We start from the raw sequence: 14,644 nt of genomic DNA on the forward strand, positions 1-14,644 counted from the left end.
CTGATTTTCAACGGATGCCCTCTTGTTGCCGTGGGTCCTTTAAGGAAAAAGAGATCCTCTTCCACCTCGATACGGCCTGTGACATATTTGAACGTCTCGATCATGTCTCCCCTCTCTCTGCGTTCCTCGAGTGTTCCCTATACCGGCTTTAGTGGTTCACCAAGTCCATGCCATGCACAAACTTGCAGTTATAGAAAGAAAGAGATTTATAGCCCATTCAGTCTGCTCCTCATACCACAGATCCTGCTCCATAATTGCTTTCTTTCCTCGGGCCCCCATTCACCTAGTTGCTCTCTGCTTGTTCTAGACTCCCTTGGATTCCAATTGTACGTTTGCCCTTACTCTCTGCAAGGAGGCAGCTCCTTATACCCGCTGCTAGTTTTAGGGAAAAAAAAGCATATTCTAATGTTACTCTACATAAGAACATAAGAACAGCCTTACTGGATCAGACCAATCGTCCATCAAGCCCAGTAGCCCGTTCTCACGGTGGCCAATCCAGATCACTAGTACCTGGCCAAAACCCAAGGTGTAGCAATATTCCATGCTACCGATCCAAGGCAAGCAGTGGCTTCCTCCGTGTCTTTCTCAATAACAGACTATGGACTTTTCCTTCAGGAACTTGTCCAAACCTTGCTTAAAACCAGCTACGCCATCCGCTCTTACCATATCCTCTGAGTTTCCTGTTATGATCCCTTATGCTAAAGTTTGCTTTCTGCTGGAAAATACTTCTTGTGCATAGTGTATTCCTTAGAGGCATTTGAATATACGAGGGTTCTTCATAAAAATTTCCACACTTTCACATTTTCACACAAAATGGTTGGGGTAGGAGAAGTGGTAAGAGGGTGTGTCATAGAATATCATGTGCTGTGGCATAGTAGTGGGGGGGTGCCCTGACGCCATGTTGGTGGGGGCACTGGCACCTCTCCGCCCCACCATGCCCCACTCTCACCATCTCCCCCCCCCCCCACCCTGTACAGTACTCCCCCGATATTTGCAGGAGTTCCATTCCAGAAACCACGCGAATATCGAAAAACCACAAATATGGTTTTTTGCCTAAGGAGGCAGGAGAGGGCAGCTGGAGAGGCAGGAGAGGAAAGCTGGAGTGCCGGCGAGTGAAGGAAACCACTCGCGGTATGCTCCGACCACCTCTTCCTGCACTAAAGTCAGGCTTCACCAATCAGGAGCTGCTTTGGTGAAGCCCAACTTTAGCACAGGAATTCCCGGTCAGAGAATACCGCAATGACCAGGACCGCGAATGACCAGGGGAGCACTGTACCTCTGTAAATCTTCGCTAGCTCAAGAAACTTCTCTTGCCTGTTGCTCACGCCAGCCTGGTTCCTCTCTGAATCACTTCTAGGTCATGAGGCCATGAAATGACATCAAAGGAAAATCCAGTGCTGGAGCGAGGAGCATGCTGGAGAAAAGCAACTCGCGCTGGCAAAGATTTAGAGGTATTGAGGGGAAGGGAGAATGCAAGTAAGGAGTTGGGGGTGAGAATGAGTGGGGGCATTGAGAGGAAGGCGGGATGGGCGCCTCCAACTCTTACTACGCCACTGGTCATGTGACTAGTCAGTCAGGCAAACCGGCTCACCTTTTGAGATATTTAATAAATAGTGTTTAAAAAAATAAAAACGCAGAAACCTTTTGAAGATCCCTCGTATATTGTATATGTATGTATACCCTTAGCTGTACTGCTGTGAGGTCAGTCCATCTTGAGCATTGGAGATGGTTGTGGAATTGTGTTTTCTGATCCTGTTGCTCTTTCCTCATAGAGTGACCCCCTGAGTTTGGCCAGCGTGGACACTGAAACTCTTCTTCTGATGAGCCTCAACATTTCGGAGCTCAGCACTCATAAACATATTCTGAAACTGCTTCCTGCCCTGGAGGCGCTGGAGAATCACGTGCGCTACATAATCTCCCATGGCAACGAAGAGGACTATTTCCGCATTCACCAGAAGGAGGGGCTGAGCTACTTGCACTTGGGACGCCAGAGGGCAGTGCCTGGCATCTACGCACTGGAGATCAGCAGCGCACCACTCTACAGCAGACGGGAGCTGCGAAAACTGGAGGACCAAAATGACCTCAATTACCTGGCAGGAGAGACTGGGAAGGCACTGCGAATGAGGCTCCAGATTAGGCTCTTTTAAGAAGTGGTGCAGACAGCGGGTGTTGCCATGCCTTTCCACAGAAGTCACTGATGGAAGCTCCTGGCTCTTACCTATCCATGCCTTGGCACTGAAATTCTACCTTAGGTGGGAAACGTGTAATATGTGCTTTTAGTCAACCAAGAGTGTCTGCGCCTCTCTGTAATTTTTTCCCCTTAAATATTTGTAAATTGTTTGAAATTTTTTGTGCTTATTTTTTTATATTTTATGTGGCTTGCGTTTCAGACATTCAGAACATAACCAAAGGAGCAGCGTTTAAGGCTGGTTATGTTCCTCACTAGACAAAAGTCAACAGTAAAGTTATTTAAAAGGGATTAAGGGAAAGGGTTCCTTCCTCCCTCTTTCCCTCATGAGCTGTGATGATCCTTACCACTGGCTCTTGGTAAACTCGTTCATCCTCTTTCCAATCCTAAAGTTCACTTCTTTTGGATTCAGCAGCAAACATTTCCTCCTCTCTTCTTGGATCATGCTTTGAATATATATTTCCTTGTATTTATTTTATTTTATTTTTTTCTAATGGTGATAAACTGACTTCCACATTTTGGGGTGAGTCGGTAGTTGTTCCACCCCTGAGGTGCACACAAATGGCAGCTGCATGCTCGATATTTTCTACAATGTAGGCCCACAACTTGCTTAGCATGTAAATGCAAGGAGAGTATTCATAGGTGAGGAGCAATGAGTAGGCCAAAAGTCTGTCTAATAGCTATGTGGACAACTTCCCCTGTAGTATTGCTGCACAAGCTACATGGAAGTGTCCCTGACTCCAGCAGGGCAAGGCAACTATGGGCTCACTGAGGGGTTAATATGTTACAATCAAACAAATTACAGCAGGTCACAGAAAGGGATAAAGGTCTCAGGTTGAGTCAGCAGCAAGAATAAAAAATGAATATTCAATCAGTCACCCATGAGAAAATGTGAACTCTCATTTTAATTACTTTAGTCTGTCTTAGCTGGAAATCATTTAAGATAGATCAGAAAGAAATGCAGTTCAATAATGATGATGACTGGAGTTAGGCAGTTTCTTATAATTAATGGCCTGGTGAAAGGAGGCAGGGGCCTATACAGCAGGATTGTGTCCCTGGCTTCTGAGGTAATATTCAAAACTTTATGTATGCATAAATATGGGAGGCAATATTCAGGGGATACTAACTACATAAACATGTAACTTTCAGCCAGGTTATGCATTCAACTATGAATGCTGAAATTTCCAGCATAGCTTCAGACAAATAACTTATTCCTGCGTTCACAGTTCAAAGTATAAACGTTTGGTTCTTTAAAGAACTTTAAGCCTTGTCTTGATATTACATACATAACTTTGGCCACTTACAGCTTATACTGCTAAAAGAGGAATCGTTAGAACAAAGCAATTGGTTGGACCTACTGGCAGCCATAAGTACTTTGGAAGATTGCACCCATATTTACCTGCATAAAAGACCCTTTTAAAATTTCCTAAATTGCCATATGTACTTTCTGGTGTGTACTTTGCACTTGCTCCCACATCATATGTATTCTTATTTTTAAAAGGGAATTTTTTGAAAATTTGCTGTCTCACAGGTTTCAAAATTGCCTTGTATAACTATTTAAAAAGAATGAATTATGAATCATTTATGAATAAGCCACAGAACTGAATACCATCTGTTTCAAAGTTATGCTGACTTACCGTACTTAAGACTGCCCAAGTCAACCAGTTCAAGTAAGAGACTTTAGACCAGTTCTGACTTTTTGAACTTATATCCCTTGTGCATTCCGTTTATCTGAAGCACGGCATAAACTTGACAGATTTTTATGGTCCCAATTTTCACCAGTCTTACTGTCACTCTAATCATGTTGGAGTTAAGATGGTTCCTTTAGGTCACTTATAAATTAAAGGACAACTGATCGCAATGAAAAGAGTGTAGCTTTCACACTGACCACCAGAGTCCTGCAACATTATCCGATTGGATGATTGGAGTTCCACCGTAGACAATAGCATAGCAAGGGTAGGAGGTGCCCGGAGCGGTGGTGCCCCCCCCCCCACCACATGCTCTTTTCCCATCCCCTCCTGCTGCACGTGCACTGCTTCCCTTCCCTTGTACCTCTGTAACGATCGTGACGTGAGCAGAAACCCCCAAGCTGCTGTTGCGACAATGTCAGCTCTTCCTCTGATGTCACTTCCTAGGCACGGGTTCAGGAAGTGACCACAGAGGAAGAGCCGACGCTAGTGCGACAGCAGCTTGGGGGTTGCTGCTCGCACCACGAATGTTACAGAGGTATGGGGAGGCAGTGGGGGCGTGGAAGGAGCAAGGGGGGTGGAGAGAAGGACAGGTGCCTGTGCCCTCACCAAGATGGTGCCTAGGGCGGACCGCTCCCCCCTTACTATGCCACTGACCGCAGATAACCTTATTGAATACTTTTCAGTGCACAGGTGAGGGACTTGAGACTCGGCAGCCAAGCAGCTTCTCTGCAACTTTCATTTAGCACACAAGAGCCACCCATGAACGATGTCTCACTCATCACACAGACACACATACCATGCCCATGAGAGATCTCTCTCTATCCACACACCTACCACCCAAACGCACACACTCAAGACATAAGCACCCCGCAGGAGTCATCTCTTTCTCACACTCACCCCCCAGAAGTGATTTCCATCTATCCACACCCACCGTATTGGAAAGGTCTCTTTATCTACATACACTCAGCATACACAGCACAGACACATCTCTGAGAGCTCTGAGTGTTTGTATACATCCAACACTAATCATAGCACACACAGAACAAGGAAGTAGTAATTTAGACTAGAAAAAATGTTTTGTTCTTTAACATCCCTCCAGACCAGCACAGACGGATGGGTTTACACTCCTCTACCAGCAGGTGGCGACTGAGAACACACTGAATTCTATCAGCAGTACAAGTGGGTTGTGCAGTCCCTCTTAGAATCAGTCTGTTCTCAGTCTCCAGCAGGTGGAGGTGGTAAGTCTGCACAGTCCTGTGGAGGCCTTTGGTTTGGAGATAGTCTGTTGGAGGGGATAGGCCCTTTCTTGCCCGGACTGAGGTAGGGTCCCGAGGTGGTCCCTTCTTTACCTTGGGGGTGTTACCATTTCCCCGCCTCCCCCTCTTCTGCCATTTGTGCATTGACTACAGCTTAGAGAACCTGTGGGGCCTGCTCTTTTAATTTCAGTTTGTAAAACAACAATAACAAAAAAATGGGGTGCTACACTCAAGCGGTCGGTTCCCTCCCCCTTATTCCTCTTCTCCCTCAATTTTGTAGAGGCGCCTCGGCTCTACAAAATTCATTCTTTTTAAATAGCTATACAAGGCAATTTTGAAACCTGTGAGACAGCAAATTTAGACTACGCCAGGAAGGAAAGATTCTTGTTATGAATTGAAGAGAGTTCTGTTAGTAGTAATTCCAAGGTAGGGTTACCATATGGCACCTGAAAAAGGAGGACGCATTGAGACATCTGGGTTTTACTTCCAATGCTCTCAATTGAAGTAAAACCCGGATGTCTAAATCCATCCTCCTTTTTCTGGAGACATATGGTGACCCTATTCCAAGGTATTACATATGCAGATCTGTCTTATTTATCCTGAAAACAAGATCACTTAGGTGTGCCTCTAGGAGAGGAATGGGAACTACTGCTTTACAGCTGCAGCCCTACTCTGCATCCAAATCGGGTAGGTCCAGTTTACATGCAGCTGGGAAGACTCATTTCTGAAACTGCATGTTTGGCGGGTAGCGAAACCTTGTACAGGCCTCTGAGATCCCATGGGTCCCTTCTTCAGATGAGACCCATGTGGCCTCAAAACCACCTAAATATCATCTCTGAATAATTCTTATAGCAATTCAATAAAAGATTATGGCCTGCAGGGAAATCCTCAGAATCAATACAGACACTAGAACCTTCCGTGGCTGAATGTTGGCATTTGTTAAAGCTTCAGTGTCTGTGACTGTTGCATGTTTGTATTAAGCACTGTGCCTATGATGCAGTATACTGTATGTTTGATGGTTGCTAATGAACCAAAAAAAAAAACGGGCATGAGGTTAAAAAAAAGCAGGGCAGTGTCGGATATACCTGTGTCTCTGGCCAAAACCAAATACTGTGAAGTCAGGATAGCATGAAATGTAAAAGGATCGACAGGCATGAATGATTTCACAACACTGCTAAGTGACCCAGGTTCTGGTTTTTGAGGTTCTCCCTGTCATCCCTAGCCACATTCCTCAGGGTGCATCCGGGTACCTGCTGGTGCTAATTCTGAACTACAAAATCTAATCCATGTAAATTTTTAAAAAAACAAGGCTTGGGCATGTAACAGATCTGACTTTTAATATACAGGAAAAGTGTCATGCTTTGTATCTGATGTCTTTTGCTACGTTATCCCATTTCACTGTTTTTAAATTGAGAATTGTTTGGGGGTCACAGGCAGCAAGATAAGATACCTCACAGAGGCCAAAGTATTCCACATAGCCCTGAAAAGTTCAAGGTGCTAAATTACACGGTGGTACAGCTGCCCTCACTCCATTGTCACTACGGGCTCCTTTTACGAAGCCGCAGTAGTGGCTTCAGCGCGTGTGACTTTTTGTCACGCGCTAACCCCTGCGCTAGCCCCAAAACTACCGCCTGCTCAAGAGGAGGCGGTTAGCGCGGCCGGCGGTTTAGCGAGTGCTATTACGCGCGTTCAACCGCTGCCACGGCTTCGTTAAAAGGAGCCCTATGTGTTTCAAAGCCAGTTCTGGTGTTGCGCAACAACAAAGACCAGGACCAAGACAAAAATGCATAGAGAACAGAGAAAAGAGTAATAAGGTTGCTAGAAAACCAAGGTCTGGTTTTGGTCTCAGGATGACAGAGTCGGGGTAGCTAAATCGCTATAACAAAACACAAGACTACCTGAATTTAGGGTCACCATCTGATGCCAGTTTTGCAAGACAGGTCGGGTCAAGTCTGGTTTTATCACACTTGGGGTGGGGGGGGGGGCGGAATTCATTAAACAGTGTTAGGGCCTTAACTTGCATCAAGAGAATTAACAAGTGCTAAATGCTAAGAAGACCATAGGTATAAAATGGGCTTCTTAGCATTTAACATGCATTAATTTCCTTACACAACCCCACACGACCAACCAGAAAGCGTAACTTATTTGCATACACAAAGATCACAGGCTGCAAATACAAATCCTTTTTGGACAGGTCCTTCAAGTTCCAAGCAGGCAAACAGCAGTCCTGGCTGGGTAATTACATCAATGGAGCCAGGCTGACCTACGGCGCATTCCGGAAAGCAATTAAAACCGTACTGTTTGACAAATTCATCTCCTAAACAGAAGCCTCACCACTTACAAAGTTATATTTTCCTTCTATCAAGTTCAGTGTAATACGCTGTTCCCTCACTTTCTGTATTGTTGCAACCCGCAGATTGTCCAGCATTATCCCTTGGATTGCATCCAAGAGACCTAAAATGCATACTTAAGATTCATTTTTCCTTTTAGCTACTTCTTGTTAATAAGTTGCTTGCATCCTGTAATTCGCTGACTGTCCAGTTTTATTCTGTAATTCGCTTATCCAGTAATTTGCTTTATTCTGAAATCCGCTTCGTTCTGTAACTTGCTTTACTCTGTAATTCGATTCATCCTGAAATTCGCCTTATTGTCCAGCTCTTCCTAAAATTCTCAGATTGTCCAACTTTCTTCCTTGGGTTATATACATGAGATCTATACTACACACTTAAGTTTCATATTCTCCTTTTATCTATTTCTAATGTAATGAGTTGTACCCTCACTTCTTGCATTCTGTAATTCGCTGATTGTTCAGCCTTCTTCGATGTAAACCGCCTATAAGTCATTCGACTGTGGCGGTATAGAAAAATAAAGTTATTATTAAAATAAAGCTATTATTAAAGCTTGTTAAGGCCCTAATACTGCTTGATAAATTCCCCCTTAAAGGCCTGTAAAAAATATATTTTTCAGTCTGACTGCTTCCAGCTAAATCCGGGGTTACCTGTTTTATATAACCTTTTGCCCAACCTAGTCTGGTTGCAGTGATGACCTTTAGCTAGGAGTTTAGGGTTACCATATGGCTCCAGAAAAAGGAGGAAGGATTGAGACATCCATTGAAAGCAATGGAAGTACAACCCAGATGTCTGTCTGTCCCCAGAAGTAAAACCTGGATATTTCAATCCATAGATCATGACTTCCTCAAGAGCCCAATATGCGCATGTACCCTAAGTCTGGTCTAATTGGTGTCACCGTTGAACAATGGTTGAGACTCTCATCTCCCTGACAAGTCCTGGCCAGCTCTGAGAGCAGAAGCTGGGCTTGAGCATTCAATGTAAGTTTTCTACCTGAGAACAGTCAGCACTGCCACTGAATAACCACATTTCTTAGGGACATGAATAAGAAAATCAGAATTAGAAATCCATACATGCAGTGGGGCAAAACCAAGACTGGCACAGCCTGTTTGCGTTGATCTGAATGAGGTGGCAACCCTAACCTGAAGAGATGCTGCCCCCCATTAATGCAAATCGGGTGCAGGTTTCAGAATCTGGTGCTATTAAGTTAATGCAGATCATCTGAAAAGTTTTTATGTTTTTTGGAAGCTTCTATACCGCTACTAATGACTGGGGAGTCAATTCAGAGCGGTTTGCATGAGCTTCAGTAAAGGTGTTACAATACATTAAAGTTGCCAGCTCCTCAGTATTCCTGTTGTTACAGGGAGGAGCAAGTTAAGGAGTGCCTAAATCAGTAGCTTTATTGTTTCAAATTTTTGGTGCTTTGTTGTGTTACATCATTTTAATAGTCTGTTTTCTTTTTTTAGTTAAGCTGCCAATTCATATACAGTCCACAAACATGTGAATGCTGTAGTACGGATGGCAGGAAACTTGAAACCTCTTTTTGCATGGCTCAGCTCTGGAGGCCCACAGGAGCTAAATCCCTGTGGAAACGCCAAGAGCCTCCTGACTTGAGACATGACCAACAAAAAAGGTGCTTGTCTTTCCATTCTACTGGTTTGATTTTTGTTGGTGGTAATTTTTTTTTTTTTTTTTTTTGCAAAGACAGGGTTAGAGTTTGTGTTGAGCCAAAACTGTTAAAAATAATAATCCTGAATTACCTATGTTTAAAATTTTGCTTTTTAAAATTTTATATATGGAAAAATTGATGTGTTCTGCATATACAGTAAGCGACTATTTGATCTTTTTGTATTGGAAGCAACAGCAGCAATAAAATTATTTTGGATTAATTTGTTTTCCTACTGTGTGTTCTGACTGAGATAAAAAAATATCTCCAACTGCCACTGAAATATTTTCATGTTTCTCGTATATATACTGATTTTTCCAACATTTGCTTATTTCTAATCTGAGGAAGAAGGGTTTACCTTCAAAAGCTAATCATTGTTAGTCTAATAAAAAAAAATATTATTTTTTTTTCTTTTATGTTTTATTTCTACATATTACCTTAAATTAAATACTCAGGCCTCCTTTTGTCAAGCTGAGGCAGAGAGTTTTAGCGCAGGCCGGCAAAGGAAAATGCTCCGACACTCATAGTAATTGAATGAGCGCCAGAACATTTACCTTACCAGCAATGGGGGGGGACTAATTTCTATAGGTAAACTTGAACATATTCTAGATCAGGGGTGTCCAACCTGCGGCCCAAGGGCCACATGCGGCCCCGTGAAGTATTTTGTGCGGCCCTGGTCAAGGGCGATGCAGTGTTTTCCTCTGCTGCCCCCTGGTGTTTACCGGCTCCCTCCTCTGTCTTGCTGCAGTGTTTGCGCATTTCTGCGGCCCCAGAAACATTTTTTTCAGCCAATGCGGCCCAGGGAAGCCAAATGGTTGGACACCCCTGTTCTAGATTATCACAATAATAGGGCTCCTTTTACTAAGCTGCAATAGCGATTTTAGTGTGCGCTAAACCCACGCTACGCGGCTAGAACTAACGCCAGCTCAATGCTGGCATTAAGGTCTATTGGTAGCGGCAATTCAGCGCATGCTAAGCGTGCACTAAAACCGCTATCACAGCTTAGTAAAAGGAGCCCATAGATACCAATTTATGGCAGAGGATCTTGGATCCACTTAAGTCTTTATTATCTAAGTATAAGGACTCTGGTCTAACTAATTTCTCAAAGACTATAGGCCCTTTATTATCAGGAAACAAAAGAGCATCAAAACTATATAAAATCTTAAAAGTGTATGAGGGAAGATATTTCCTTCGATAATATGCGAGCAACAGATCTAAATGAAAATCCAAGAGTAATAGATTGGAAATCCTTCTGGGCATTCTCAGCTAGACCTACTATGTTGGCATCCATATGCCAGTCTATATTTTTCATAATGCATAAAGCTTACTGGACCCCTGCTAAAATGGCTAAAGTGTTAAATGTGACTTCAGAGCTCTGTTGGTCATGCCAACAGCAACCTGGGATTCTAATACACCTCTTATATAAATGCCCTAACTTACAAGTTTACTGGTCAGACATTTGGTCCAAAATCTGCTCAATTTTAAACATGGATATTAATGAGTTGCCCATGTCATATAAATCCTCTAATCCAGATATATCAGTTCCACCGTTATATAAAAAATATTTGATTTCATGATTGCCTTAGCTATCCATCATATTGTTTCCAATTGGAAAGACAATTCTAGGCTTAATTTTTATGAATGGTGGAATCACCTTTGTGTCATCAGAAAGTATGAGGAAATAATAACATTCAAACAAAATAACATAGCCAGATTCACAAAAATTTGGACCCCTCTTGATGAATATGTAAGGACTCATGTAAATCCCAATTAACTATACTGTATTTTGCATATTATTGTGTATATTTTGGTATCTGCAGCTTATTGTTTTGTTTTATTCTTATACTTTTGTATTTGTAAAATTTCAATTTAAAAAAAAAGAACATTTACCTCACCAGCCCACGCTAAAGCATTCTACCGCAGCTTGATAAAAAGAGGCCTCGATTTTTTTTTAATGAAATCTTGTAGGCCCTAGATCTGGATGCAGTCTCTTTGATGAGACTGCTGTATGAATCGGCTTTTGAGTGTGTATCTGCTTTGATATAATTTATGGAGTTCTTTTCAACTTTATTTAGGGGCCTTTATACTAAGCAGCACTAAAAAGTGTCCTGCGCTCAGTGGCGTAAGGGAGGGCGGATGCCATCTTCACAGGGGTTACCAGTGCCTCTCCTCCTCTCCACCTCCTTTGTGTACCTCTTGAAATGTTCACCGGTGCAAGCAGCATCTCCCGCCCGCTGCTCGCGCCGGCCTTGGCTCCCTACTGACATCACGTCCTTTTTATTGGACTACCAATACATTATTGAAGCTTCTGAAGCCAGAACCGTCTTCCTGTATTTTAATATACAAAAGATGGCATATTAAAATACATAAAAAGCATTCCCCCTCTCAGGATGATACCGTCACCCAGTCAGAGATGGTTAAGCTCATCCTAAAATCATATCAAGCCAGTGTTCTTCAAGCATTGCACTGGCTTCCTTTTCTCAATGTGTTGAAGGTAAAACGCCAATCTGTATTTTTTAAGATTGATTAGGGGAAGCCTCTCTGTATCCATATGGTGAATTACTTCCTTGTTCCTCTGTTTTTTTGCAAAGTAGTTTCAAAAAAGTGGGCTTTTAGCTTGGATTTATTTATTAATATACCACTTATATCCTAAGTGGTTTGCATTCAGGTACTTTATCGTATTTCCCTATCTGTCCTGGAGGGTTCAAACTTCTTCTAGTGTATCTGGAGCAATGAGGGGATTAAGTGACTTGGCCAGGGTCACAAGGAGCAGTGAGGGATTTGAACCTACAACCTCAGGGTGCTAAGGCTGTAGTTCTAACCACTGTACCACACACATGGAGCATGACATATTGATTCAGGCAGCCTGTTCCAGGCATACAGTGTGGCAAGAAAGAAGGGACGGCGTCTGGAGTTGGCAGTGGAGGAGAAGGGTACAGATATGAGGGACTTGTGCACCGATGAATGGATTTCACAGGGGGAGCATAGGAGAGATATGGGGGGGGGGGGCTACAGAGTGAATTCATGTTAGCTTCAATGTGGATTTCAATGAGGACTACCTGCTGTTGTCACTCTGCAGATGGTGCTGTGTACACACTGGATAGATTAGCGTTAGATTCACTAACCTGGAGATCCGTGTCTGATCTGTGGGCGATTGCAGGCAGGCCGACAAATTCACTAAAGGCCTGCATGCAAATGGGGGTGATTGTTGGCATGACCCCCACCGACCGCACGGATCGCTGGAGAGCTATCCTTGAGCATGCACAGACCATCTTCCTTGACTGTAGGTGGTCTGTGCATGCGCTGGCCCTTCGTGCCCGGCAGAAGTTTTTACTTTTTTTTACTTAGCTGACTTTATTACTTTGCGAGCCTTTTAAACCCGCAGGTTAAAACCACGGGCTCGCACTGTGGGGAAGGTCAGGTGAGTCGGGGCTGAGCAGGGCAGGTAAGTCAAGGCAGAAAGGCAGGAGAAGTCGGCAGAGAGCAGGATAGGTTCCTTCTTTTTGGATCGGCCAGCCCAGTCGGTGTTGCTGAAAAAGTTTAGTGAATAGTGTCCTTCCTGCTTTGCATGCCGCTTACCCTCATTTGCATGTGCGAATCAGAATCGGATCAGCCACAAGGTTAGTGAATCAGGTTGGGGTCGCAAACCGATCGGTACAGAATCAGTTTGCTTAGTGAATCTAGCCCTAGGTCTTTATCTGCCATCATTTACCATGTTATGTTTGTGATGACATCATGCACATGTGGTATTTAATCCTGCTATCCATGTTAGGGTTACCATAGGGCTCCAGAAAAAGGAGGATGGATTGAGACATCTGGGTTTTACTTGTACTGAAAGCAATGGAAGTAAGGAGGACAGACAGAGACATCTGGACTTTACTTTTATTGAAAGCAATGGAAGTAAAACTTGAATATCTCAATCCATCCTTCTTTTCCTGGAGTCATATGGTAACCCTAATCCATGTAGGCCACTAGTTACAGGTAACAATTTTGTTTTCTTGCGCCCATAATATTTAGAGGTAAGGCTCAAACAAGCTTTTAATGACCTAACAAAGTGCAATTAGCTGTTTCCCTTCATCAAAATGCATAGTAGCCATTCAACTTCATACCACCAGAGGTCACCACCACCTAAATTAACCAAAGTGACAATACTAGCAAACATAAAAACAGGTTCTTAAATAACCGTATGCTTTCTATGTTTTTAATCCATTTGTTGTTAAAGTCTGGAAGTATCCCTTATTTAGCTGTGCCCTCCATTCTAATGCCATTGTACAGCTCTTTCTCAGCTATTAAACTGGATCTACCTGTAAAGTATGAACATCTGAAGAGTGGATCTTCATCAGAACCGCAAGTAAGCAGGCGGGCATTAAAATTCATGCACAACAATTTTCAAAGGAATTTGCAGAGGTAGGGAAGTGGTTACTCTGATAAATTCCCTGAACAGAAAATTGCTTTCCCCTCAGTGACCTAATGTTCATGCACTGTGAAACTGCATGCATGATTTTTGTTGCGGGCAAAAGGAAGGAAAGCCACTCGTGCAGAGTTTCTCTTTGAAAAGCAGTTTGTAATGCTAGGTGCAGGCTCTGATTTATGCAATTTACTTCACTCTGGCTTGCTGGTGAACTCCAGAACATCTTTCTTAGGAGGGGGGTCCTCTCATTAGGCGAGGTGAGACAACGAGATAGTTGCCTTAGCTGGTAAATTGAGGGGGGCAGCAGCAGGGACTAAAGCAGGGGTGTCAAAGTCCCTCCTCGAGGGCCACAATCCAGTCGGGTTTTCAGGATTTCCCCAATGAATATGCATGACATCTATTTGCATGCACTGCTTTCATGGTATGCTAATAGATCTCATGCATATTCATTGGGGAAATCCTGAAAACCCGACTGGATTGCGGCCCTTGAGGAGGGACTTTGACACCCCTGGACTAAAGGGAAAGCAGGAGCCATTAAATAGTGACCAAAGTATCAAGCAGCTGGAAGAAAGGCAAGCTCGCTATTGTATGGACTAGAACTCTTTAGGAGGGAATTTCCACTACCTGAACTCGCAGGAGCAGTAGGTGACAGAGAGGGCAGGCCCCATCACTCCAACAGTGAACCCATTGTTGGTGACTGTGCTCATACTACAAGGCCAGCTCTGTGTTACTGATACTACTACTATTAATTATTTCTAGACATACGCAGGACTGTATAGTCACAAAGAAGAAAACAGTCCCTGTTCAAAAGAGCTTACAATCCAAACAGCCAAGACAAACAGGATGTCATGGATACAGTTAAGGGGAACGGTTAATCAGCAGGCTGGGTTGGAGGGCAGAGGGGAGTACAGGACAATGAAGCCTCTTATTGGTGGAATGAAGGATTATGACATCACAATCTCAGCTCTGCTTCCCAAAGAGAAACAGGATGCCATGGATATAGATAAGGGGAACGGTTAATCAGCGGGCTGGGTTAGAGGGCAGAAAAGTAGGGTTAAGGATTGAAAGCTGTATCAAAAAGGTG

The 14,644-nt window shown here is 43.5% G+C and overlaps 1 protein-coding gene across 3 annotated transcripts in view; it reads left to right on the forward strand.

Annotated features, from left to right (window-relative positions):
• The window catches only part of FBN3 (fibrillin 3), a 518,221-nt gene extending 513,966 nt beyond the window's left edge, over positions 1 to 4,255 (forward strand). For 2 of the 3 annotated variants that reach the window (XM_033955284.1, XM_033955283.1), the window contains one exon: positions 1,773 to 2,147. In XM_033955284.1, coding sequence (XP_033811175.1) covers positions 1,773 to 2,147 — 375 coding nt within the window. Of the gene's footprint in view, positions 1 to 1,772 lie in introns of all 3 variants that reach the window. The other variant, XM_033955282.1, reaches the window with a different exon arrangement.
• The last annotated feature ends 10,389 nt before the right edge of the window (positions 4,256 to 14,644 follow it).

Source organism: Geotrypetes seraphini, chromosome 8, assembly GCF_902459505.1.
Source record: "Geotrypetes seraphini chromosome 8, aGeoSer1.1, whole genome shotgun sequence".
Classification (NCBI taxonomy): Eukaryota; Metazoa; Chordata; class Amphibia; order Gymnophiona; family Dermophiidae; genus Geotrypetes; species Geotrypetes seraphini.